The sequence below is a fragment of the Psammomys obesus genome, unplaced genomic scaffold (assembly GCF_907164565.1).
Source record: "Psammomys obesus unplaced genomic scaffold, mPsaObe1.curated_primary_1811, whole genome shotgun sequence".
Lineage (NCBI taxonomy): Eukaryota > Metazoa > Chordata > Mammalia > Rodentia > Muridae > Psammomys > Psammomys obesus.
Window position 1 is genome coordinate 4,403,465 of NW_026596443.1, and position 27,268 is coordinate 4,430,732.

The 27,268-nt window shown below is 48.2% G+C and overlaps 1 protein-coding gene across 1 annotated transcript; it reads right to left on the reverse strand.

The window, feature by feature from the left end:
- Positions 1-19,164: 19,164 nt before the first annotated feature.
- On the reverse strand, positions 19,165-20,981 carry Gpr25 (G protein-coupled receptor 25). The gene has a single exon (XM_055598180.1). The coding sequence runs from the start codon at positions 20,979-20,981 to the stop codon at positions 19,905-19,907; it is 1,077 nt and encodes a 358-aa protein (XP_055454155.1). The 3' UTR covers positions 19,165-19,904.
- Positions 20,982-27,268: the final 6,287 nt, after the last annotated feature.

The window sequence follows — 27,268 nt, forward strand, 5'->3', positions numbered from 1 at the left end:
ACCCCAGCGTGGAAGACTGAAAGGAGATGGCACGCCCCTCCCCCTCCTCGCCTGCCCCTTCTCGAGGTCGGGACGGCGCCGCGATCGAACCGGGGTCGCTGAGCCTCCCTGTGGCCCTAGCCTCGTACCTTGGGGGCGGCGAGCAGAACGCGGGCTGCGGAGAGGCGAAGCGTGCACACTCCTGGGCAGCGCCTCCTGCTGCTTGCGGCAAGCCCGCGAAACCATCCATTCATTCAAACTTGTGCTTTCCTCTTTTCGTTGGTTCTGTTTACGTTTGTGCAGCCCTTGCCAGGGCCAAGCATGGCGGTTTTAAGTGAAGACTCCATCACGAGAGAGTTCTGCAGTCTAGATCAAGCAAGCATAACTTTGAAGAGCAAGAACCAAAGGATAGTAGAAGCCGACCTGGGCTGAGACTCCCCAAAGCCTGGTCAGAGGAGTAAACTGTCCGAGGGACTGACAGACAGGCTGTAGAGACGTCTCGGCAGAGGAACACAGCAGGTCCTAGGAGCTGTAAGGAATTTAAGATAGGGCTGGGGAAGAGGCATGAGGCTGTAACAGGCAGAGACCCACCCAGGAGCATTTCTGTGTGGTTGTCTAGAAGGCTCCCGCAAGCTCCAGTCAATTATTTTTAATTAGATATGGGTTCTCTTGGAGCCAGTGCTTTTTTTTTTTTTTTTTTTTTTCTGTTAAATGGGTCTCTTTTTCTAACGAGTGTATGAGCTAAGCTGACTGAAGAAACCGAAGAGAATCCACATGTACTAGTAAGGAAGGGTACTCAAGAGAAACCGAAATAGTAAGGTGTGGGGAGTGGGGGATGTCACGAGAATGTGAATGCTGACCAGTGGCTTAGGAAACCCAACATAAAGCCATTGAATGAATCCCACCTCCTCATGGAGGGCAATCTGCTTTACTCACAGTCCACCGATTTAAATATTAATCTCATCTTAAAAAAAAAAAAAAAAAAAAGTCCTCACCAGAACAACCAGAATAATGTTTGAGCATTTATCCTGTGCTCTGCAGTCTAGCCAAGGTGATAAAAATTAATCTTCACTTTCTTGCTTTCCTGAAGGCCACTGATCCAGGACCTAATGTGAATAAGGCAACGCATTAATCAGATGACTTCGGGTAGGAGTGGTGGAGGAGAGAAGCTGCGGAAGAAACAGAAACCAGCCAAGTTGCCTGGAAGAGGTTTAGAATAAGGCACCTGGAAAGGAAATTCTTCAGCCTGTTGAACTGCTTGCAGATGGTGCGCGATGTCCATGTCTCCGCTTCGTGGGCTGGGGTGGGCTTTGGTGATGCAGATGGCTTTGAGTCATTTCTGCCCCTGTAAGTAACCCCAATAAAACTCATTGGTTCGCCAAATTGGACAGTAGTGGTAGCTTTACTTGGGCTTATCTTGGGTTCCCTATCTGATGTAAGTAGGCTTGTATGTTCTCAGGAAATGTTTGTCACACAGCTCCTCTGTAAGGGGCCAGAGTCTAAGCCTAGGTAATGAGGGTAGGAGTGGGTGAATCAGGAGCTATGCAGGAGGCAGAGCTGGCCTGAGTTGGTAACTGACTTCAGTGGGCAGCAAGGAGGGAGGGGTATGGATTCCCCTGGTCCTGTCTTGAGAGTTCTGTTTAGCTGCATTTGCTTTAGAATATCAATGATTCTATCCTGTCTGGTGAGCAGTTAGTTGGACTGGAGCTTTAAAACCCAAGAAAAGTTGGAGACAAAAAGCTTGGGATTCCTTAGCAAGATGATCTGAGAAAACTATAAAATGAGAAAAGACCCAAGAGAAGAAATGCTGGAATCTTCTAGAGCTGGGCAGAGAATGGATACCTTTGGAGCTGCCATTATCATTTGTGATTGCTAATATTGATTGCCAGCTTGACAAGATCCAGACTCACCTGGGAGACCAACTGCTGGGCACGGCTGTGAGGGAGCTTCTAGACTGGGCTCACTGAGGTAGGAAGCTCTACCCTAAATGTAGATGGTACCATTCCAAGGGTCCAAATGAAAAAGAGAGCTAGCTGAGCACCAGCATTTCTTCCTTTCTTCTTCCCCAGTGAGGATGCAACGTGGCCACCGTCCTGCCTCCCCATCTCCCCTCAGCCTCTTAGCCCTGGTTTGTCACAACAGCTAGGAAAATAACAAACACAGAAACTTAGAACCAAGAAGTGGGGGCATCACTGTGATCAACCTGACCATTGGACTTCTAGGCTTTTGGAACTGGTTTTAGGGAGGAATATGGAAGAGTTTGCAGCTGTGAACTCCTGAAGCCATAGCATGACAATACTGTTAACAGAACTTAGTGGGCCCATTCTGGTGGGAGTTTAGAAGGCCAGTGTGTTGGTTTGAATAGGAATGAATGATGCCCATAGACTCGTGTGTTTGAACGCTTGGCCCACAGGGAGTGGCACTATTAGGAGATACGGCCTCTTTGGAGTAGGTGTAGTCTAGTTGGAGGAAGTGTGCCACTGTGGGGACAGGCCTCGATGTCTCCTATGCTTCAATAAGAATATGTCAAATATGTCTTCCTATGCTCTGCCCAGTGTGGCACACAGTTCCCTTCTGCCTGCTGATCAAGATGTAGAACTGTCAGCTCCTTCTCCAGCACCATGCACATTACCATGCTTCCCACCATGAGATTAATGGAATAAGCCTCTGAAGCTGAAAGCCAACCCCGATTAGAATGTTGTCCTTTACAAGAGTTACCTTGGTTATGCTATCTCTTCACAGTGATGAAATTCTAACTCTGACCAATACAATGAAATTCTGAAGAACTGAGCAGTGGTGTTCCAACTTATGACGTTTCACACAGGATCAAGGATTCCGTCAGGAACAGGCTCTAGACTAGTTACATTCTGCAAAGAATCTGCCTTTGTTCTGCCTGGGCCTTAAGAACTTGAATGAGGCTGAATTGACAAGGAACATCCTAACTTGTTCGATGGGAGAATTCTCAAGACAAGATCACGCTGTGGGTTGCTCCCAGCTCTTATTCAGATCTGCTGTGAGGAAGAACAGAAAAAAAAAAAAAAATGTAAAGTTTGGAAGGGAATATGTGGATACAAGTTTAAGGTTATCAACAAGGGATGTGTTAAATAGCAGTAATTGTTAAAGAGATCAGCACCATTAAGAACAAATTCCTACCAACTGTGGTGCTGCACACCTTTAACCTCAGCACTCAGGAAGCAGAGGCAGGTGGATCTCTGTGAGCTCTGTTGGGACAGAGATGGCCAGCACTATGTTGGGAAAATAGGAAAAGTTTCCTAAAATCAAGATCTCACCGAATGAAAGTTCCAATTTGTGAAAATGCAAACTTACCCAAAGAGCCTGAACCAAAAATGCCAGTGAAAGGATTTCTTACTCAAAACCTCAATAAGAAACTGTTACACCCAAAGCCCAAAGTCCAATGATGGTGGGTGTGTGTGTGTGTGTGTGTGTGTGTGTGTGTGTGTGTGCCAAGAGCATGGGTGTGATGGCTATTCTTGGTTGCCAACTTGACTATATCTGGAATGAACTACAATCCAAAAATGAAGGACACACCTGTGAGAGATTTTTCTGCTTCATTTAATCCACTTCTAATCCTGACCTTTGAGGTAGAAAGACACACATCTTTGATCCAATCCCAAGGCAGGAAGACATACGCCTTTGATCTGTTTTTTGTTTGCTTAGATTTATTTATTTATTATAAACAGATTGTTCACCTGCATGTGTGCCTGCAGGCCAGAAGAGGGCACCAAATCTCATTTGGTTTCTGGAAATTGAACTCGGGACCTTTTGGAAGGCAGTCAGTATTCTTAACCTCTGAGCCATCTCTCCAGGCCCTTGGTCTGGATCTTAAGGCAGGAAGAAACACCCCTTTAATTGAAATCTTGAGAAGACTCTAGATATGGATGATATCTTCTGGTGGAAGTCAATATAAGAACATAGAAGAAGGAAGCATTTCCTCTATGCCTGCTTGCCCTTTCCTTGCTAGCCATCCATTTCTTCACTGGCATTGAAGCCTCTTTCTTTGAGATTGCAGCATAATATGGAAGACCAACTGAGATATCCAGCCTTGTGGGACTGAGCAGCTACTAGGTTCTTGGACTTTTCATCCACTGCTAGCCATTGTTAGATTAGCTGGACTACAGCCTGTAAGTCATTCCAATTAATCATATATATGGAGAGAGAGAGAGAGAGAGAGAGAGAGAGAAAGATCCATTCCAGAAGTTCTATGACTCTAGAGAACTCTGACCAATACAATGGGACATCTGTCAAGAAATAGAACCAGCCCAGAAAAAAAGACTATGTTTTATAGGCAGGAGAAATGGAGAGACATTCCTAAGCCCTATGAAATCCAAAGATTCTATCAAAAGCCCCAGATGCCAGACATGTTGCTACAGGATTTGGTGTTTTCCCTGCTGGGGTTTTGGTTTTTCTTTGGTCCCATCATTTCTTCCTATGACCCCATTCCATATTTATTGAATATTTATTCCATGTAATTGTATATTGGCAATATATAATTTATTTTTATTTAAATGGAGCTCAAGAGAGTGCCTTTGATATCAGAAAAGACTGGACTTTTAAACAGTGTTGGAACGGCTAAAGATTATGGGGGAACTTTTGAAGTTAGACTAAATGCACTTTTCTTTATGATATAGCCCTGAGCCTATGAGGACAAGAAGTAGAAGGTTATGACTCTAAAAGGATAATATTTGTGTCAAGTTGACAAGAGGTAGACGTGTGAGAGCTAGTATTGTCATCTTGGCAGGATCTAGAATGACCTGACAGAGAGACCTGTGGGAATCTCTACAGGGAGCGTCTGGATTGGGTTAACTGAGTTGAGGAGACATTCTAAATTTGGGTGACAGTATTTCACGAGCTGGGGTCTTAGGGTGGATCTAAAGTGAGCAAACGGAACAGCCACACTTCCGTGCTTCTTTCCCAAGGATGCACTGTGAACAGCTGCCTCCCACTCCTGCCACCGTCCTCCTCACTGTGAGGGGCTGTACCCTCAAATTGCGAGCCAACGCTCTTCCTTGACAAAGGTCGCCTTTGTCAAGCGTTTTATCACAGCAACATGAAAAGTAGCTAACCTAAGGCTACTCCAGAATAAGGTGGTTTACGAAACACAGCCTGTGACCCCAGCCTTGGCACCACCTCACACTCACTGATAGCTTTTCTCTAGATGAGGAGTACAACCTTCTGAAGTGCCAGTTTTGGGCTGGCAGGCATGGGAATCTCTGGGGGTCAGGAACATGATGGACATAGGCTGAGAACGGGAGTGAAGATGCTGTGTGTCCCGGGGAACCACTTCACAGCGTATCCTTGGGAAGTGACAGAACCTCAGCAGGGACAGGGGCTTTGGGCCCCAATCTCCTGCTTTGATGGATTCTTGTGTCCCATGTGTCTAGGGAGTGGGACCCTTCAGTCTACAAGGGACCTCAGCAGCCTAGAGCACTGAAGATGTGGGTCCCTAACCTACCAGCCTTCCCCAAGCCTTTAGATTCTTCACTTTAAAGGGGGAGGTGTTCCTGCTTAGGTCAAAATCAAAGCAATTTATATGTGCTGTAGCTTGAATAATTGTTCCCACAGAGTTCATATCTTGCAGAGCTGATATCCCAATTCATAAGTTGATAGCTTTGAAGGCAGATAGCTGTCCAGGTGCCGTCCACCTTAGGGTGAGACTTTCTACCTCAGTTTACCTACTATGGAAGTCTCGGAGGGCATAAACTTGCCCAGAGGTTTGTTGCCATAGTGACTCTTAACCTCATCACAATGGTCTGAGTTTTTAGGCTGATGGTTGCTGTGCTACTGTTACCATCTGGCAGATGAGGAAACTAAGGCCCAGAAGCTCATGGCCTCTAAGTTGGTTTAGAATGTGAAGACAGAGCTTCTGTGCAGCAGCTCTGCATTTGTTGAGAACCGTTAGATGCCAAAGGGGCTGAGTGGTTAAGGCATAAAATATGTCAGGTGCAAGAATGCTGGTCCTCAACCATCATTGTGTTGTTTACTATCCTGCAAATCCTTCTTAGCTTTGGTTTGAGCTGGGGAAGGGAGATGAGATGAGCCCAAAAGAAGATGAGGAACTCAGTATGAGAAATTAGAAAGTGTGGGTTGTCTTAAAGGGCAGCCACCACAGATGTCACCACAAGGAAATGTTTCTGTTTAAAAATAAAAATAAAAAGCTGTAAATACAACTTGTCATGAAAAAGATTGGCTAGACATATTTGAATCATTTCGTCAAAAAACTCATGCAGTTGGCTGGGATGGGGGAGGTGTGTACACCTTTGACCCCAGCACTTGGAAGTCAAGGGCAGGAAGAACTCTTGAGTTCTAAGTCACCCTGGACTGCAAATTGAGTTTCAAGACACAGAGAATCCCTGCCCCACCCAAAAAGGAAAAAGAAAAAACTGTCAAGCATCTGTGCTGCTGTTCCATCTCACAATGGAGGCCTTAGAGCCTCACAAAGGGGCTTGAGCATGGGCAGAAGGCAGGGCTAGAGAAGCAGGAATTCTGGCAGCAGAGACCCACGCTCTGACCAGCTGTATGTTCATGGAAGGTACAGATTAGGACTGTCACCTAAGTTCCACTTTCTCTTCTTCCTGCTTTGGCTGAAGAGACAAAGGCCCTCTTCTAGCAAATGGGCTTTCTAGGAGATTGGAAACTGACTTTTTGCCCACCTTCCCATGCCCCCTTCCCCACAAGAAGCAGGAAGAAGCAGGTAGAGCTCTCACAGCCCTCTGGTAGCTGGGCATGTTGTCTGTACCCCAGCAGCCTCCTTCAGAGGGAAGGGTCCCCAGGTCCTTCCTGCCTTGCCTTTCAGAAGCTGCTTTGCCCTGTCCTTCCATCCTCTGGCCTCGCAGAGGGGGGAGCTCACACCACATAGTCTCCTCATGGACTCTACAAGTCTGGTGGGGTAAGAGCACCCAGACACTGTCCTGTCAATGTTTGGGCAAGAAGCTCTCTGGAAACCCCAGAATGACTGGGCCAAGCCCTGCTTCCTCTCCTGACCGCACCCTGCAAGCTGGGGCAGGCCCCAGCAGGCACTGCCTGGAGGCCTCTACAACTATGGCTAGAATCTTCATGTCCAGGCTGGGTTCTAGGAGGGTAGGTAGCTCCATGAACTGCAAAGGACTGGCTTGGGGGCCAAGCCAGGGGCTTTGCTTGGCTGCCACAAGGAAGAGCAATCAAAGTGACCAGGACACTGCTACTGATGACAGGGCAGGCCCAGCCCCCTGGCCATCAGTTCTGGTCTAGTTTCTAGATTTTTTTCCGAGTTCTCTCCAGGGCTCTCACTCTCTTTCTTCTCTTTTATGTTTTCTTCACCTTTTCTGTTTCATCTTCCCCTCCTCTCCAGCCCTTCTGTCCTAGCCCTCTGGGCTTCTGTGGAACTTGAGAGGCCAACAGACAGGCGTCCTTAGGGTTCTGTGTGGATCACTGGTCACTGATACTTTCTTCTTCTCCACTTAAGCTCATTCTCCCAGGTGAGACCATTAGGGGGTGATAATTACCCCTAGTCCTGGGCACAGTTGGTCTGATGCGGGGTCTTCTGTGGGTCTAAAACAACCCACAGGAGGTGGGTAGAAGTGTTGGGGAGAGGGCTGAGGGTCTATCTAAGCCTGGGACACTTCCTTACTTCCGGTGTCCATGCTAGTAGAGACTTGGATCCCTCCTCTCAGGAGGGCAAAACCTGACTCCTCTCTTGCTGCGAACCCGAGATCTTGCCTAACTTCCACCAAGCCAGAGCGCTCCTATCATCCTCTCATTTCTGGAGCCTAGGAAGATTTGAAACTAGAAGGTAAGAGTGAATTGTATTCTGTGTTGCTTTTTTTTTTTTTTTTAGAGATAAAGTTAAAGGCAGTAGTGGAGAGATAGATGTTAATCTAGAGCTGCATCCAAGACAGAACACCCAGACCTCAAGGATGTTCTGCTCTAAGCCTTCCACAGGCCCCTCAGGAAAAGCTGTCCGGGTTTTTTGGGAAAGCCTTGCTTGAAGTCAGCTGCAGTGGGGTCTGGGGAACCCATTGGTCTGATCTTGCCTGTTTCCTCCCGGGCAGAGGAGAGATGGAGTTCTTCTCCAGGCCAGGGGGCATATCCTGGACCTGAGGTACTGACCTGAGGGCTACAGACTGACAACCGGGCCTTGGCACGTGTCTTTGTGTCTTCGTGAGGGTGTTTATTCTCACTAGGGGCTGGCTCTATTGCTTTTAAGAAACAGAATATAATATGTTTAGTGAAGGCCCTGGAGGATTTCTCTGTGTGGCTCATGAAGAGGGAAGAGGTTTCCTCTAAAATGTAGATAAGACCCTGGTACACTGAGAGTCTGTCAGCGGGGAAGGGCAAAGAGAGCAGAGAGGGGCTGAGAGTGAGCGTCTGCCTGGCATCATGTTACTCTGCCTACTTTCCCCAAGGGGTAACTCCGTGGAACTTGCTCATCTTGCCAGTTAAAAATGTACAGTTTGAGGATGTGTCTCTTGTCTCTCCTTCCTGAGAAATTTATTTGATTCCATGCTGCTGAATGTTAGTGAGTGATCCTATTGGTCTGGCCTGCTGATTCCTGTGTGGGAGCTCAGTTCAGACAATATCTTCCCTGTAATTAAAAAAAAAAATAACATCACTAAGAACAATTAAATTTTCAAAAGATTGGGGCTGGAGCGATGGCTCAGAGGTTAAGAGCACTGGCTGCTCTTAACACAGTGGCTCACAACCATCTGTAATGAGATCTGGTGCCTTGTTCTGATTTGAAGCTGTACATGCAGATATTGTATACATAATGAATAAATAAAAATTTTAAAATTCTTTAAAAAAAACTTTCAAAAGATCTGAGAGAGCTGATGCCTCCTAAGGGAGGGTGCGAGCCAGCAGGGGTTAGCACCATTTTACCTTTTATGATGGTGAGTGGATCAGGTCGGTGATTGAGGACACAACACTACAAGTGTATGCTTGGGGCTGGGAGTGTAGCTCAGTGGTAGAGCACCTGCCTACCCTGTGAAAAGCTGTAGGAAACCATGTCAGAGATCTTCAGTTTTGTCCTTTGTAAAGTAGACGTTGGAGCCCTCATCCCCACCCCCACCTTTGGGGCTGTGACAGTGAACCCATGCACATAAAACACTTCTAGGCATTATGCTTTGCCTGTGGGAAACATCCAATAAATGGTGATTTTTAAAGAGATGTTTTCTTACATTTCCAGTCTAAAAAAATTACCCTATTTTCTTCTTCCTCACTTCTAACCCTCAGGAAAAAACACTTAGATTTCTGCATGGTTATATTTTTGAAGATCCAGACCTGTTTGCAGTAACCATCTTCCACTTCCTGTGGCTTAGTGACTAGGCGGCTTCAAAAGGCCACATACCTCCTGTGTTGGGGGCTGAGCCGGAGCTACAGCTGGGTCCATCAGAACCAAATTAAAACCCCCATTTTTGGACGCTCTTAAGATATCTTAGGCATGGTGGGAAAAGAGGAAGGTGGGTTTTCACCAAGGTCAGGCGATAGCTGACTCCTTGTTGGAAATGGGCCATGTGTGACTCCTGCCTCCCTCTGCCTCCGAGCTCTGACCTCAACCCTGGCGCATCTCCAGTCCTCTGAGAGTTCACTCAGGTCAAAGCTCAGTATCTATTTGCTCACAGACACAGGTACTGAGGAGTTCTGGTGGGGAGCTGCTGGTGGCGGAATGGGGCATAGAGGGAGGGTTCAGTCTGTCTAATGACTTCCCCTTTACCAATCATGTAGACTTAGAAAATAATTTTTTTTTGAGAGAGACAAGGTCTTATGTAGCTCAGGCTGGCCCCAAACTTGCTGATTAGTCGAGGATGACTTTGAACTTCTGATCTTTCTGCCTATATCTCCGAAGTGCTTAGGTGTGAGCCATCATCCCTGGCTGGTAGTGTACTGGGACTCAAACCCAGGGGTCTGAGCACGCTTGACAAGCCCTGTACCAGATGAGTGATATCCCTAGCACTAGACTTAGTAATTATTAACATGGCCCTGTATTTCCTGTTGATACTTTTTAAAAATATTTAAGAAAAGCAATATGCTAAATAAATGTCTGGAGAAGGGACATGGTAGGTGGGACGCTTGGAATCTTTGAGCTATAGGGGTTCAGGAAGGCTTTTGATCCAACCCCAAGAAGCCTTCTGATCTATCCCAGTGTTGGGACAGGGGCAGCAGACTGTCCGTGTGGGGCATGGCACTTCAGTGGAGGTGTCATTGTGGAGAAGGTTCCCTCATCTCAGGGTTCATTCTGAGCTCTAGAAGGCAATTTTTAAAAATAAAATTTTAAGCCGGGCATGGTGGCACATGCCTTTAATCCCAGTGCTCAGGAGGCAGAGGCAGGCTTGAGGCCAGCCTGGACTACAGAGTGAGTTACAGGACAGCCAGAACTACACAGAGAAATCCTGTCTCAAAAAGAAAGAAAGAAAGGAAAGGAAGAAAAAGAAAGAAAGAAAGAAAGAAAGAAAGAAAGAAAGAAAGAAAGAAAGAAAGAAGAAAAAGAAGAAAGGAAAGAAAGAAAGGAAGGAAGAAGAAAGGAAGGAAGGAAAGAAATACGTAAGCAAGTAAAGAAATAATAAATAAATAAGGAATAAAGTTGTAATTTTATTTTATGTGCATGGTTGTTTATGTGCCTAGTACCTGTGGGGGCCAGAAGAGGGCGTCAGATCCCCTGGCACTAGAGTTACAGATGGTCCTGAGCCTCCATGATGAGCCACCACTTGGGTGTTGAGAAATGAACCCAGTTTTCAGTGAGTACTCTTAAGGGCTGAGCTGTCTCTTTAGCCCCTAGAAGGAAATTTTGAGCTGGGAGACAGTGTCCTTAGTCTACTCATGAGCTTCAATACCGGGGACACACTGACCAGTCACTTTCTAGAAACCCAGGAAACACAAAAGAGACCAATTCACAGAACAGAATTCATCACATAAGTTTTCATTTCAGTGGGAATTTTTTTTTCTTTTACCCCAAGCTAAGGGCCAGCAAGCTTTTTTATTTCCTTCTTCTGTACTACTAACTCCACATTTTCTGTCTTTTTGTGAATGGATGGAGACTCAGATTATCAACCATCGTCTTGAAGAATTGGGAGTGTATCGCTTCAGTAGCTCCATGGCCTTGCTTACCAGAAAATGGACTCTCAAAATAAGAGTTTCATTCACTCGGTGAACTTGAGAGGTGATAGCGACAGTAGCATTCAATGCCACTCAGCAAATACTCTGTTGTTACTTTACTACTGGCAGTTATGGCACATACAATGCTACTATGTTCAGGATAATTCTAAGTTCTCCACATACGAACCATTTAACCCTTTCATCTGCCCTATAACAGATAGAAATGATCCCTGACTCACAGACAAGGATTGTGAGGAGGAGGAGAACGGCTAAGTTAGCCAAAGTCACAAGGACTGAGATTCAGAGCTCTGGCTTGAACCCAGGCTATGGCGGCAAAAGTCAGCCCTGCTTTGGTTAGCACTGTGCTGCTTTTTGAAGTGCTTTCAGGATATAGTTTCACCAGTCCACAGTCACTGCTGTTGAGAGTTCTGTCTTCTGCCTGAGACAGTCAGTCACTCAGGCCAGCAAAGGGGAAGAGCCCAGACGAGGGGCAGACAGCAAGTGTCTGTTCACTTTTTTAAAAAATTATTTATTTATTTTATAAATTACAGTTTGTTCACTTTGTATCCCTCCCTCATCCCCTCCCAATCCCACCCTCTACCTCATCTCCTCTCATGCCCCTCTCCAAATCCACTGATAGGGGAGGACCTCCTCCCCTTCCTTCTGACCCTAGCCTATCAGGTCTCATCCAGACTAGCTGCATTGTCTTCCTCTGTGGCCTGGTAAGGCTGCTCCCTGCTCAGGGGGAGGTGATCACAGAGCAGACCAATCAGTTCCTGTCAGAGACAGTCCCTGTTTCCCATTACTAGGAAACCCACTTGGACACTGAACTGCCATGGGCTACATCTGTGCAGGGGTTCTAGGTTATCTCAATGAATGGTCCTTGGTTGGAGTATCGGTCTCAGAAAAGACCCCTGTGCCCAGAATTTTTGATTCTGTTGCTCTCCTTGTGGAGCTCCTGTACTCTCCAGGTCTATCTCCCCCTTCTTTCATAAGATTCCCTGCACTCTGCCCAAAGCTTGGCTATGAGTCTCAGCATCTTCTTTGATACCCTGCTGGGTAGAGTCTTTCAACAGCCCTCTGTGGTAGGCTCCTGTCCTGTTTCATGTTTGCTCCCTCTTCTGATGTCCATCCGATTTACCTTTCTGAGTGAGGATTGATCATCTTACCCAGGGTCCTCCTTCTTGCTTAGCTTCTTTAGGTGTACAGATCTATATTATATTATATTATATTATATTATATTATATTATATTATATTATATTATATTATATTATATTATATTATATTATATTATATTATATGTCTAATACCCACTTATAAGTGAGTATATACAATGTGTGTCCTTCTGCTTCTGGAATACCTCACTCAGGATGATCTTTTCTAGTTCCCATCATTTGCCTGCAAATTTCATGATTTTCTTGTTTTTAATTGCTGAGTAGTATTCCATTTCGTAAATGTACCACACTTTCTGTATCCATTTCTCAACCATGTTCATAGCAACTTTTTTTTTTTCAATAGCCAGAATCTGGAAACTACCCAGATGTCTGTTCACTTTTGACTCAAATGTCCCCACGCTGTTTCCCAACTGGAGGAGGAAGATACTCATGCCAGCACGGTTATAAGAGCAAAATCTCTTGAGTAATTTTAATGCCTGGAAAAGGAGGGATGATACTATAGTCTAGCCACAGAACAAAGCTTTCAGAGTGACAGTTCTGAAATCTATATTGAGACATAGAAAAAAAGTGTAGAGTGCTCTGTAAAAGGGATTAAAAAGGTGGCTTAGAGATTAAGAGCACTGGCTGCTCTTGCTCAGGACCTGGGTTCAATTCTCAACACCCACAGCAGCTAAGGACCATCTGTGACTTTAGTGACTTTAGGACTCTGTGCCAGGAGACCTGATACCCCCTTTGACCTCCTCGGGCACCAAGCACACACATAGTACACACACACACACACACACACACACACACACACACACACCTGCAGGCGAAACACCATACACATAAAATAATAAATCTAAAAAGAAAAATAAGCCAAACAGCATGTGAGCACAGGCGTGTAACACGTGACCACAGATGAGAAGGATTGTAAAGAAGATGTACAAATGGGGAAATTCTTGCACTTAGAGCAGAGGGCCTCGAGTTCTTTTACTCTCACTATCACAGCTTTAACTGTAGTAATAATAATTTTAGAGGTGGAGGCTTGAGGAGATGGGGCACTGAGTTGAGCAAAAAAGAAGGCTTTGTTTAAAGGAGGGGGGAGGGGGAAGGAGGAGAGAGGGTTGGTGATCTGGTAAGCTAGTCACACTAGGCTGGGACTTCATGATTCTGGAGTCTAGAGTAGGGGTCCCCAACCAGACTTGTTTGGGGCAGGCATGCAGAAGGGAGGCCGGGAGTGTGCACATCACGGAGGGCAGTCAGGAAAGCTAGTATGAATCACCCCTGTCTGTCACATCTCCCTGGGTCAAACCACAACTCCCAGCCCCCGCCTCACACAAATCTCAGGCTGCTCAGACTTTCTAATGAGTAAGTTTGCTTTAAGGGTCAGTGTGGGGGTACACTCCTAAACCCCCAGCACGTGGAGGCTGAGGATTCTGAGTTCAAGACTGAGCTACACAAAGAGATTCTTTAAAAAATGAATAGTTTCACTTCCAGCAGTTTGTCCAGGGTTGAGAATGGGCTCACTCTCCCCCAAAAGGATCATACTGTGTAACTCAGTATCCTTAAACTCATGATCTTCCTGCCTCATCCTGGCTTCTGGGCATAAAGAGTTTTGTGGGAAAAAAAAAAAAGCTTATCCTGAATTATTAGGTTAAATTATTTGAGTAAAACTTGAAAAAGTAGCTGGGCATGGTAGCACATCCCTGTAATAGCAGGGAAGCTGAGGCTGGAGGATCATGAGTTGAAGGCCAACCCTGGCCTCACACCACAAAAAAAGTAAAAGTATGAGCAGCTTACAATGTAATGTAATTTAAAAAACGTTTTAAACCAATATCTAAGGACACAATGAAATGGAGCATTATTACATAAGAAAAGCACACTGCACCCTAAACACAGGGAGCACAGCACAGTCCCAGTACTCAGACCGAGGAAGAAAAATAATAAATTCAAGGCTAGCCTGGGCTATAACGTGTATTACATATAGCATCAGGGTCAAGACTGTAGTTTGATGGTAGAGAACTTGCCTAGCAAGGGTAAAGGCCTTGGTTCAAGCCCTAGTGTTATTTTTCACATACACACAGAGGCACCTATATTAACAGACAACCACTGAATAACAAGCTTGAGCCAGAAACTACACATACTTGTAAGCACAACAGACTCATGATTGTCTATATAAATTGGCCCCAACTTATGTAGAAAAAGAACTATATATGTTAATTCTTTTCTATAACTAACTAACTATATGTATATATAGGAATATATATATATATATGTACATTTTTATGTATAGAGAAGTATGCTCAGGGCTGGAGGATGGCTCAGTAGTTAAGCGCACTTGCTGCTCTTGCAGAGCTTGGTTCCTGGTACCCGTACCAGACAGCTCACAATTGCTTTTCCAAATCCCTCCTCTGGCTTCTGTGGACACACACACACACACACACACACACACACACACAGAGAGAGAGAGAGAGAGAGAGAGAGAGAGAGAGAGAGGATGAAAATAACTCTTAAGAAAGGAAAAGACAAATATGCTCTATATTCTGTGATAGAATATATTTATTCATGTTTTTCTTCACATTTTCCCTTTCTGTATTTCGCATTTTCTAAAAATTTTATACATGTATCTAATGCATCCTAATTATACCCATCCCTACCCCCTCCTCCAGTTCTCTCCGGGGGCTCCCAACACATCTGTCTCCTAACTTCGTGCCCTCTTCTTTATAACCCACTGAGTGTAGTCGGCGGTGCCATCTACAGATGGGCGAGATGTCATGCACTGAGGCACGGCTGGTCACCAGCAGCCACTGCCCAAGAAAAGTGGCTTTTCCCTCCTCCGCAGCTGTCAACTGCCAACAGTGCCCCAGTGAGGTTAACAACTGGAGGCCCTACCTCCCTGCTGGAGCCTTTACCTGACTTGATCTTGGGCAGGCGACCACAGCAGTTACCAATTTGTGTATGCAACAGCCATGTCATGTCCATAAGGCAGCAGCCTGTCCCAGCACTCTTCCGCTCCACTCTTCTTGCTGTTCTGTGATCCTCACTGGGAGGATTGACATAAATGTCCCGTCTAAGTCTGAGGACTTGGTCATTTATTCTCTCTTCTGGTTTTTTGAGACAGGGTTTCTCTGTGTAGCCCTGGCTGTTCTGGAACTCACTCTGCAGGCCAGGCTAACCTCTAACTCAGAGATATCCACCTGCCTCTGCCTCCTGAGTGCTGGGATTAAGAGCGTGTGCCACCACCTCCTGGCTTTGTTCTTTATTTCGTCTGTCTGTTTGTCAGCATTTTGATGAGGAATGACTACATTAACGATCACCTGCTGCGACAAGCAGTCCCCAACAAAGGCGAAACAGCACAGATGCGTGAACATAAACCTGAGGGTCGGGTTTTGACCATGTTTTCAGTTCGGTGCTCGGCATGAATTCTGTGGTGACTATTTTTGGTTGTCATCTTGACTACACCTGGAACGAACTATAGTCCAGAAATGGAAGGCACGCCTGTGAGAGAATTATTATTATTATTTGCCTTGGTGTGAGTGAACAAAACTAGCCCGCAGTGCTAAAATGTGCTGTTTTGTAAACACAAGTCTCAGTCAGAGGAATACAAACGTGTGAATTATTTCTGATCTTGAAGCTAACGGAGAGGGAGAGTAATTTCACACCTTTGCTTCCTCCTTTCCTCCAAGTCACCAGAATTTTCTGATCCAGTCATCTGTTGTCCCAGTTGCGAGTCTGAGGTCAGGTGGGGAGTGTAGGTTGTTTCCTGCACGCTTCTCAGCCCAGGGAGAGCAGGGACTGAGACCTGAGAAAACCCCACAAACAAGATGCCTACACAGTGTCCAGGGTCCCTCTGCCCTCAGTGGGGAGGGGAATTGAGTCATATCACACATCACCAGCACACACCCTGGCTCTGCCAGCCTTCTGAACTCCCCAGATCACTCATCAGTCTGGGCCCCAGTTCCCACACTGTGCCCCGAGAACAGACCCGTGGGGTTGAGGGAGGTGAGGAGAAAGGTCAGAATTAGTCACAAGAGGCAAATTGAGATCAGCACAGGGCCACATGCCAGCCTTTGCCTGGATGTGGGTTTTCTCTCTCTTCTTCTCTCCCCTTGCCTCCCTGCCCTGCTCCCCCTACCCTCCTCCACTCCCTCCCCATGACTGAACCTAGCTTTTTACCTGCTAGGTAAGGGATCTATTGCTGAGTTACAGCCTCAGGCCAGATGTTGACCTTTTCAGTTCCAGGGCAACCCCCTAGGTCTTTCCACAGTAAAAAGATGGGGAGGGAGAGCAGGGCCTGGAACATGTTAGCCCCAGGATGTGCTCTTAGGGCACATCTGTCTAAAATACCATCACTTACAAAGCACTTTCAAGAACATCATTTCCTTTGATCTGTGATACAGCAGAGCAGATACGATCAGCCCCAGCTTCAGCTTAGAAGCCTGGGTGAGGGGCCCAGAGACGGGCATGAATGAGAACATAGGGGAACCAGGCCCTGGTCTAATTTTAGCTTCTTTGTTTTGGGAGCATCAGTGGACGCTAGCAGCCCTTAAAATGCTTATATACATTTTCCAAAAGAAATGCAGGTTCTATTCCATGGTTCTCTTATTCTAACACCGCTATTGCTTACATTTATTGCACTTTCTTCTAGACGAACTCTGTGCCCTTTAATAAAGTGCAACTACTATATACAGAAGGCAGCATCATTTCTTTCACTTGTCACATTATGTCACAGGATGACGCAGTCCCCGCAGTCACTCATTTAGCAGTAGTTAACACCTGCTGCATGGGCACAGTGCTCTAGGCACTGGAGATACAGCACGAAATCAAATGACAAGATGCCCTGGATCCATGGAGTGGTGCATGTTCTGGTGCGAGAGTCAAATAAGCAAATAAGTAAACAGCTGGTGTTCTATTAGTGAACAGCGCTCCTACCCATGGTGGGATGAGAAAGAACAAAAGATAGTGTTGATCCAAAGGAGACTGTGCTGGCTAATTTGATACAAGCTAGGGTCATCGGGAATATATACCACCCCCCCCCCCACCAGTCTGGCCTGCTGGCAAGCCTGAGGAAGTGTTTTCTTAATCAGTGGTTGGTGTCTCAGGGCCCAGCCCTTTGTGGGTAGTGACGCCTCTGCTCCTGGATGTCTAAGAAATTAGACTCAGCGAGGCACGAGGACCAAAGCAGCGAGCAGCACTCCATGCCCTGCACAGCAGCTCCAGCCTCAGGGTACTGCTCTGTTTTGAGTTCTGGCCTTTCCTTCCCTTAGTGGGACTGAGGTGGGACTGTACGTTGAAATAAACCTTCCCCCCACCCCCAAGTTGTTTTTAGTCATAGTGTTTTGTCACAGCAAGAAAACTAAGAGACGTATAATATTTTCCCTCAACAAAACCAGTGCTGATGATCTCACATCCTTCAAATCAAAGCACAAGGACTCATTGAACTTCTGAAATTTTTTCTTCCTCTTGGAAACATATAGCCAGTATTTTTGGAATCCTCCTTGAATGACATCTTAAAATTTGCATTTTAGTCTATCATAGTCACGAAAGCATAGCATTGCATTTGGACATTTAGGATTTTTTCCCTTCTAGGTTTAAATCTTTAGAAACTTCTTACTCAGCAATCGGGTTCTCACTGTGTAGGATTATTGAACTGGGGCAGGGAGAAGTGAAATATTATAAGGCTGAGGGGTATGGACATTTGAGGGGGTGGGCTACGCTCGCCTTTAAAGTTTTTAATGAAGATGGACCAACTGCTTGCTAAGAAACTTTAGTTTGTTCTCCCCCCACAACCTGTTCTTAGCCCCTGCATCCACGCCTCGTCTCCCTCACCAGGAAGAGGGAACTCATGCTCCACAGAAGGAGGGAAGATTTCTGAGGAGCACATGACAGCCCAGCTGAGGGCTGCACCCCGAGAGGGAACTGTTCTTCACGCTGGGCACAGTTCTGTGCTGGGGGGAGGGGGTGGTCAGCTTTCAGTAAACCCTGCAGGAGGGAGGATGAAGAAACTTCCCATGGGCTTGAGAAGCCTCCAGTCTTCTGCTTTCATGGAGCTCAGCTGAGAAAGCAGAGATGAACGTGGAGGGGAGCTCGGCCCAGCAGCCTCGAACCACATCTGCTCTGTAAGCTTCAGTCTTGACACACACTTTGACGAGGGTCAGTACCCCTGTCCGGAACTCTGGGGCCCTCACTTCAGGGACTGACGGTAAGGATAGGAAGGACTGTGGTACAGAGGGGCTCTTAGACTCCAACGTGCCTGAAGTGCATCTGCCCGGCCTGGCGACCCAGGCTGTAAGCTTGTTGCGTATAGGAGCGTATAGGGGGGGTGTACAGAGATGTTCTTTTTGACAACAGCAGCCGCAGGACGGGGTCAGGTAGGCCATGATGCTAAGTATTCCAGCGAGAATGCAGGGGTGAGGAGGTCAGGAAGCCTGAGAGAATGTCATCTTCAGACCCAGCCCAGCACTGAACACCGGTCTGTGGGGGCACTCCACGAGCTGGCTCAAGAACAGTCTGGGGGCGGGGGGAATCCCTTTCCCTCAATGATCAAAACGTTTCCAGGCCCAATAAAAACCATTTACTTTCTAAACCTTGCAGAAGCCTCAAAGGATAAACCAGAGTCTGCAATGGTTAATTCCAAACATTTGTACTGGAAGGGCTCCCATGAGCATGGGGGGGGGGGGGGCAGTGCCGGACCACATTTAAAAATCAAAATTACGCATCTCTTCTTTGAAATGACGCCTGGCAGGCAGATGCTGAACATCTTCCTCACTTTCCCCCCTTCAAGCTATGAGAAGCCTTTTAAAAGACACTCTCGGGTGCCCGGGCCCTCCCCTGAAGTGCCTAAACTACCGAGTTGAGGTTGGCCTGACTGTGTGGCACACCTTCTGGCATCCATTTCGCTCTCGCTGTGCAAGTCAGAACACGGTTGCCAACCAGAGCTAACAAAAGTTTTTATTAAAATGTGAACACACAGAAGAACCTGGGGTCCCTGGCTGAGAGAGGGGATCCGAACACCCACTGAAAAGTTTCAGATCCCAGCACTCTTAGAAGGAAGGCCAGAACAATTTCCAGAGTGAGTCCCCAGCGCCTCCGGAAGGGAAGAGGGTCGCCACACGGGGGGGGGGGGGTACTGTGAAGGACGCACTGGGCAGCGCACACCCTGGTTGGTTCCCCCGTGTCGTTCGTGAGCCTCTGAAAACAAAAATCCGAATTGAGGATGAGGTAGGGTACAGGCAACCACAGCGATGACCAGAGCGCGCGCTGTCACTCCTCAGGGAGTACAGACCATCTTTGCGGTGGCGTTGCTAGAGGGCTGGCGCAGAGGGCAAAGGCTCTTGCAGGGGGCAGAATAGTCAGGGACAAAAAAAGGCCCGAGAGAGTCTGGTTGGATGTTGGGCTGAGTTACACAGACTGAAACAGAGAAGGGAACCCCCTCCCTCCCACCTACCAGGTGAACCCACGCTGCTTCCCCGGGTGGGTGTCTCACACAGCCTTCCTTGCCCTGGGGAAAATTAGGGAAACACCTCGACCCTTCCCCACCCCTATCAGCCGGAGAGAACAGCCAGCCTCAGCAGCTAGCTCCGAGAGAGCTCTGGACAGTCCCCGGGCGCACGGTCGCCCTCCGTGAGGTTCCCGTCTTTGGAGCCCCGCGGCCGCTCCCCTTCGCCGCCCCGGGGAGACTACCAGGCCGCCGAGGCCGAGCTCGCCTTCGGGGACCGGCCCCAGGACACCGAGCCGTCGTCCCTGGAGAGCGACGAGGCCGAGCTGATCCTTCGCACCCGGCGCCCGGCGGCCGAGCACACCCCGAAGCGGGCCCGCGCGCGGAACGAGCGGTCCAGCACCAGGTAGATGACCGGGTTGGCACAGCTGTTGACAAAAGCCAGGCAGGTGGCGACGGCCAGGCCCCAGCGCAGCGCCAGCAGCAGCGAGCAGGGCAGCGGCAGCGCCCGGAGCCGCGCCAGGTGGAAGACGGCTCGCAGCACGCCGAAGGGCAGCCAGGAGCCCACGAAGACGCCCTCCACGGCGACGATGATGCGCAGCGAGTTGCTCCGGGCCCTGCCCACGCGCGGCAGGCGGCGCGACACGCGGCAGTAGCAGGCGAGGGTGACGGCCAGCGGCAGCGCGAAGGTCAGCAGCAGCAGCAGCAGGCCGAGGCCCTGCAGCGCATCCGAGGGCCGCTCGGAGCACCGGCTGCCCAGGCCGTCCGGGCTCGGCTGCAGCTCGCGGTAGAGCAGGGCGGGCAGCCCCGCCAGGACGGCCGCCGCCCAGGCGCCGCAGCAGGCCGCTCGCACGCAGCGCGGGGTCCGCAGCGGCCGCGCGCTCGGCGGCCGGCCCACCGCCAGGTAGCGGTCCACGCTCATGCCCGCCAGGAGCAGCGCGCCCGCGCAGCGCGTGGCCGCCAGCGCGGAGCTGCTGAGCTTGCACGCGACGGCGCCGAAGGGCCAGCGGCCGCCCAGCGCCTCCGCCGCCGCCCACAGCGGCAGCGTGAGCACGAAGCCCAGGTCGGCAGCCGCCAGGTGCAGCACGAACGTGTCCACCAGCCGCCGCGGCCCGCGCCGCCCGGCCAGCAGCCACACCACGAAGGCGTTGCCCGGCAGGCCCACGGCGAAGGCCGCCAGGTAGAGCGCTGGGATGATAGCGTGGCGGTAAGGCAGGTCCCAGGCCGGGCACAGCTCCATCTGGTCCAGGAAGCCTGAGCCCGAGTAGTCCCAAGACGTCGTGCCCCAGCTGGGGCTCCATGGCTCGGTGGACGGCATGCCACTGGGCCTGCACGCACCCTGGCGCAGTGCAGCTCTCTCTGAGCAGGACAGGGGAGGGGTGTGTGGGTGGGGGGGGGTTGCTTTTCACGGCCAGTGCCCAGCACCTCCCTTCCTGCCACCCCAGGCCGAGGCGAAGAAGGTGGAGGGTGGTGAGAAGAGTGTGGGCCTCTGTGGTGGAAATGGTGACCTCCAAGTTGGGGCTGGCCCAAAAGGATTTCACGACTGGGTACTGAGAGATGTCCTGAGGGATGGGAGACCTGCGGCTCAGAGTTGGTGGCTCATTATTTCTGGGCGCTTGGCCTGTTATCTGGGGTGGGAGGATCTGATATCGGATGCAAGGCGCAGTGGGTGCCTTAAGACACCTCACCTATTCTCAGATCTCACCAAGCGTTGAGTCTCTTTTCTAGGTTTTAGAGGGGAGGAGACAGCACAGCCATGAGGGCTTCTAAGGGAGGTCAAGACCTCAGCTTCCTTCTCTAACTCGCTCACACAAGGTGCGGGAGTGGGGGTGGGGGCTGGAGGCTGAGTCTCCCTTGGTTCCTGATCAAGCATTGCCACCATAACTGTTGGGACTAATTAGCTTCCTGAGACTGAGGACTAGATGGGTCGCCTGGAGTGGCATTTCTGTCCTGGTCCAGTCCGCGTGGAGCCCTGTGGAAGGGGTTAAAGCTAGAGATTGAAGGTGCAGTCAGGTCGCCCTGCTGGAAAGCGCCAGGCCCCTGGGTTAACCAGCCCTCCTCCTCCTCCAAAACCTTACTGATAAGTCAAATAGGGTCACAATCAGGGTCATCATCTCTATACAAAAGATGACCCAACACGGCCCCTAACAATACAACAGAGGAGACAGGAGCTCAGAGACCCCCTTCGAACTGAGGGGAAGGAGAGGGCTGATTCAGGATGTTTGAGCTTGCATGGTATGGCAAGACAGAGAGGGGTGGGAGGGAAAACGTGTTCTCAAGGAGCTGCACACACATTCTTAACACACGTCCCTTGACAGGCTGTGTTGGGACCAATGTTAATGATGGTGTGCCTTCCACTGCCACCAAGGCGTGACTGATGCACTGAGCAACCCGGTGTGGGAAATTCCAGGGGGATTGTCAATTTTGATTGTTCCTCGCTCCATTAACAGTGACCTCTCCATGCAGCAGGCACTGGGCTTTTTTTTTTTTTTTTTAATTGCAGGAAATGCATTCTTGATCTCAAATCCATTACTGAGGTGGGGAGAGACACAGGCCGTGTGTGCCATGGCCGGGGTGTCATCAGCCAAAGTGGGGTACACGTTTAAAACAAAGTTCACCTAGAGCTTAGATGCGGGTGTCATGCATCTGGTGGGGAAAAGGCTACAGAGGGGCCACATTTCAGGTCAGGTGTAGGAAGGGAATAAAGGTCAAAAAGAATGGCAGAGCAGAGAAGAAGCCAGCTGAAGAGGCATAAAAAGCAAGTGCATTGAGACAAATAGGAAGACACTGACAGGCCGCTGGAGCCTGGGGAGGGATGCAGGTGGGCGGCCGAGAGCACAGATGAGGCTGGCAAGGTCACCATGGCTTAATCCTGACGGGCTTTGGACATCAGTCTGGTTTGAAAGAGCCCTGTCAGGACTGTGGATCAGCGAGGAGGGAGGCTCAAGCCAGGGGACAGGGGAACTCCACAGGAGGCTATTGTATTTGTGACCAAAACAGATAACGATGATTTTATTTTGCAGGGGGTAAGGTCAGGCAAGTGCTCTGCCGATGATCGACATTCCAACTCCTGACATAGTTACTGGCAGTAGGGACAGAAAAGAGAGAGGGGATGTGTCAAGAGCTACAACAACATGGGGCTCCACACAGAAGAGGGCAGGAGGGAGATTTGGGATTTCTCTTGGGAACAGCGTGGAAGTGGTCTCTGTAATGGAAGGACGGGAGGGCAGCTGTGGGCACGTGCTGGGCTTCATGTTGATTGACAGTAGGATGATGAGATCATTTATGATCCAAACCAAGACACGACTGAGAATGAAAGGAGCATTGTCAGTAAACAGTACTGTTCTGGGCAAACCAGGCCATAGGATTGCCTGGAGTCCTTTTGCCACCCAGCAGGGAGTAGAAAGATGGACTGTTTTTGCATTTCTGTCCATATCCAGTTCTCATAGAGTAAGGGTTTTTAGGCTCGAGGGGGAGGGTGTAGCCAGATTGCACTTCTGTAAGGGCATACGTGTCTAGTTTGTTTCCAACAAGAAGCTCTTTTCCTGGGCTGGTCAGAGGACTCAGGAGATGAAGGTGCTTGCCGCCAAACCTGAGTACCTGAGTTCAATCCCCAACCCACACAGAAGGAAAGGCCCTGCTTCTGTAAGCTGTCTTCCCATCACGTGTACCATAACACACATGCCACACACCACACACACATGTACTAAAAGATAATTTTTTAAAAAGGATATTTCTCATGCCAGTCCCAGTCTAGGAAAAGGTAGGCAGGAGGTCAGGGAGTAAAGGCTAATTTCTTTGTGGGCACCTCAGTTTCTAGATTTGTGCTTTCTCCAAAAGGCCCTCTACCCACTTGGTGCTGGTGAGCTGTGCCTACCTCCGGCTGGCCAAAGGGGCTACAGCTTCCTTCCCTGGAAGTGGGACAGTCTAGACAGTCAGGCCCAGTGCTGCTGGATTTTACCACCTCCACTCAGCACATCTCAGGGTAGAGCTCAAACAGAGAGCGTCAATGAAAGCCAGAAATGGAAGAGTAAAGAAGTGAAGATACCACCCACAGGGAGAGAAGGCAAACTGAGGGCAGCTGCCAAGATGGGAGGGGAGCAGGGGGCAGAGGGGAAGTAGAAGTAGGTTGTTTACTAAAAAACACAGATTCGTACTTCCTGGCTGTGGTCTCACAGCCAAGAGGCAAATGGCTGAGCACACATGGTGGATTTTCGCTGCTGGAGCTGGTTTAGAGGAGAAAGCGCAAAGGCCAGAGCGGAGGATGGGCCCTTGGATGTGGGCTCCTGCGGCGCCCAGGCTGCTTGGTGACGTAGGACCCACTACTCACAAGAGGCAAGCAAGTTAGCCAACTGACACGTCCATCTTCCCCAGCCTAGGGGGTGTGTGTACAGAGGCAAAGCAAAGTGGTGGGCTCTCTTCCCACCCTCCTCCGGGAGCCTCACCATCCCCGACAGGCCTCCTCCTTCTGAACTGTGGGAGCCCCTGGGCTCACTGTTCTGTGGTCCTGCCCTGTCTACTGTATTATCTTTGGGAGGATGGGAGAATAATGTGTGTAACACTTAATCTCAGTTGCTTTGGGATTTTTTTTTCTACTCATACATAGGCCTAATTTAAGATATTACAAAATTTCCCACTACTATTCATTTTTCTGTGCAAATAATTTTCAAGAATTTTTTTTGAAAATTATACTTGCATTTTTCACTACAAAGCTTTATTGAGGGTCACCCCAGATTTAGCTTCAATACAATCATACCTAACAGGTTGTGAATTTTTTTCATCCTGGCAAGGATGTTTCCAAAGATAGTGTCCACATACTCCCATCTTGTTTTTTTTTTTTTTTTTTTTTTTTATTGTATGCCATATTGTATGTAGATTTTACACTGTTTCAGCCACATTTTGTCATTAGAATGTACCTGGTTTATTGTCTGTTACTCTCAAAAGTCTTTTTTTTTTTTTTTTTTTTTTTTTTTTTTGTAGCCCTGTCTGTCCTGGAACTCACTATGTAGTACACCAGGCTGACCTTGAACTCATAAGAGATCCACCTGCCTCTGCCTACTGAGTGCTGGGATTAAAGGTGTGTGCCACCACTCCTGGCTAAGCCCACATTTTTTAAAAATCTTGCTTAATTTATTTTTTGTTTATTTTATTTTTTCTTAAAATTTTTAAATACTTAGATTGGGACATTTCAGTGGTTTGGGTGCTTTTAGTTGTTATAGTTTGATAGATAAATCATGTCCCTATGTATGATTATGATCATATATATTTACTAATTCTCATAACCTATTTATTTAGGGGGGTCATGAGCGATCACATTTGATTCAGATAGTTTTCTGAACTTCTCAGCTGTTTTAAAAAGTTTGTAATCTTCTGGTTTTAGTCAGATTTGTGGCTGTTGTCACTTTGAATGTGCACTGTCCCTCCCAGGCACACCCACATCAGGTCTCCAGCCAGCGGCATTGTCTTAGCTGTGAAACCTTCTGGACATTGGATTTAGCTGGTGGATGTAGGGGCATAGGAGAGGATCTTGAGGTATAGCCCAACTCCTACCTCTGAGAATTCCATCACACTGTCTTAGGCTGTGGTGGACTGTATCCTCTCAACAGCGAGCCCAAGATAAATCCTTTTCCTTTAGGTTGCTGTCAGACATTTTGCCACAGCAAGAATAAAATACATGTATAAACATTGAGTTGTATGACATTATTTTTAAGGACTTACTATGGGTATGTGAGTGCTTCTATGTATGTGTACTATGTGTGCCTGGTGACCACGGAGGCCAGAAGGTGTTGGATACCCTGGAGCTAGAGCTACAGGTGGTTGTGAGCCAGGGGGTCTGCTGTATGCTTGGTGGTGGCATCACCAGGTGCGCTTGTCTCCAGCTGTCCTGCTGCTTCTCCCTTCCAGAAGAGTATTTCCTTGCACACAGCAGCTGGTTAAACGTATTGGGGATCTACAGCGATGTCTCATCCAGGAATCTTCAAATTTTGACCACCATTGTACCTTGTGTCACCCTGATGAATCCCTCAGGGTCAAATGCTGGATGATGAAGAGAAACTGCTAGAAGGCAGGCAGTTGCCTCTCAAGGGGGAGTTAAAACAAGCAAAGCCCTATTTTGTGTTTCTATACCACTGATGCATCTTGAACTGGGAATGGCGAAGCCTCTATTCACCTTTAGGGTTGGTCCTTTGTAGGTGGACTGAGGGGGCACAGGGGACAGACAGTAGCTGCTCTGGACCTGCCCTGATGCCCTGCCACCTGAGAGATGGCTGGCACACAGACCACCCTCATACCACATCTCAGATGTTCAGTTATTTTAGAAACTTTTAGGTACTAAAAGTGGGGTAGTTGGGAACAGACAGTCAGACGTGAGCACTGGGTTCTAGCCTAAGGGATGAGTCAATGTGAAAGCCTGTGGCCTGCAGCTGTGTGACTGTCTTAGGGCTAGATCTACCCCAAGTATCTGGTGGCCCTTGAAGGACATGAGGGAAGAAAGCAGCGGCAGAACTGGAGAGTTGGGGAGGAATGCAGCTTTCAAGGAAAATAATGTGTTTGTTTTTTCTGCAATGTAAAGACTTTTTTTTTTTTTTTTTTTTGAAACTCACCAGAAATCTTAAAGACAAGCAGCAGGGAAGCCCCACAGTGTAAAAATGCCCCCAGAATTTGTTTAGAAAGGAAATAACATTTTCTTTTGATGTTAAATTATTCTGCCCTCAGAAGCTTCTGCACAATTTACTACCTAACTACCTGGTTTGAAATTTTCAGTGATTTCATTTTAGTGCAGATTTCTAGCTATTCACAGCAAGCCTCATTAGCATTGATGGGAGGGGACGGTCCTCCTCCCCAGCACTGTGATTCTGCCATTCCCAAGTCACTTTCAATTCAGAGTTTGTAAACAGCCCCTTCCTGCTTCTGAGCAAGGGCTGTATCAGGGAACTTAATACACAGAATGGGACTTGGGGCTTCCTCTCAAGAAGGGTACACAGATTAGAGATAAATCATTCTGTACTAGTACCCTTGATAAGAGCAGATTGTGACATCCGCCTTTCATCAAGGCCAAAGCAAACTTAAGGGTTTCTGAAGATGTGTATGGATGGACAAATGAAAATTCTCAGTGGTTCAAAGCACCGAGACAGATAGCACGTCAGCTCCCCAATTCTCCGTGTAGTCTAAAATACAATGCCAAACAGTAAAATAAGCATAAACATGAAGTCCTTATGGTTCGACCCCTCCATCCCCCAGTCCCAACCAGTTTTGTGAGATAGCTTGGAATGTCTTATGTGTTCTGTTTTGGTGTGCCTACAAGTATCTCGGCTTCAGCCAGGCTGAAAGGGGAGCTGGGTGTGCCTGTGGCCTATTGTGGGATGTTTAAAAAGACCATCAAAGTTTTGGCCAGTGGGTATAACATGGGATGGCTGCTTAGGAAAACAGTGTGGAGGGGGACCTTTGAAGGTTTTACAGGGTTACTACGCATGAGCTGTGTCTGGCCACCAGCAGGTGACAGTGAGGAAACACACTAGATAGGTTTAGTGGCTGCCTGGGATTAAGGTTCTTCTGTTAGTAGGAGAGGAAGGAGTAAGAGACTTTGTCGGTCCTGGCCTAGCACTT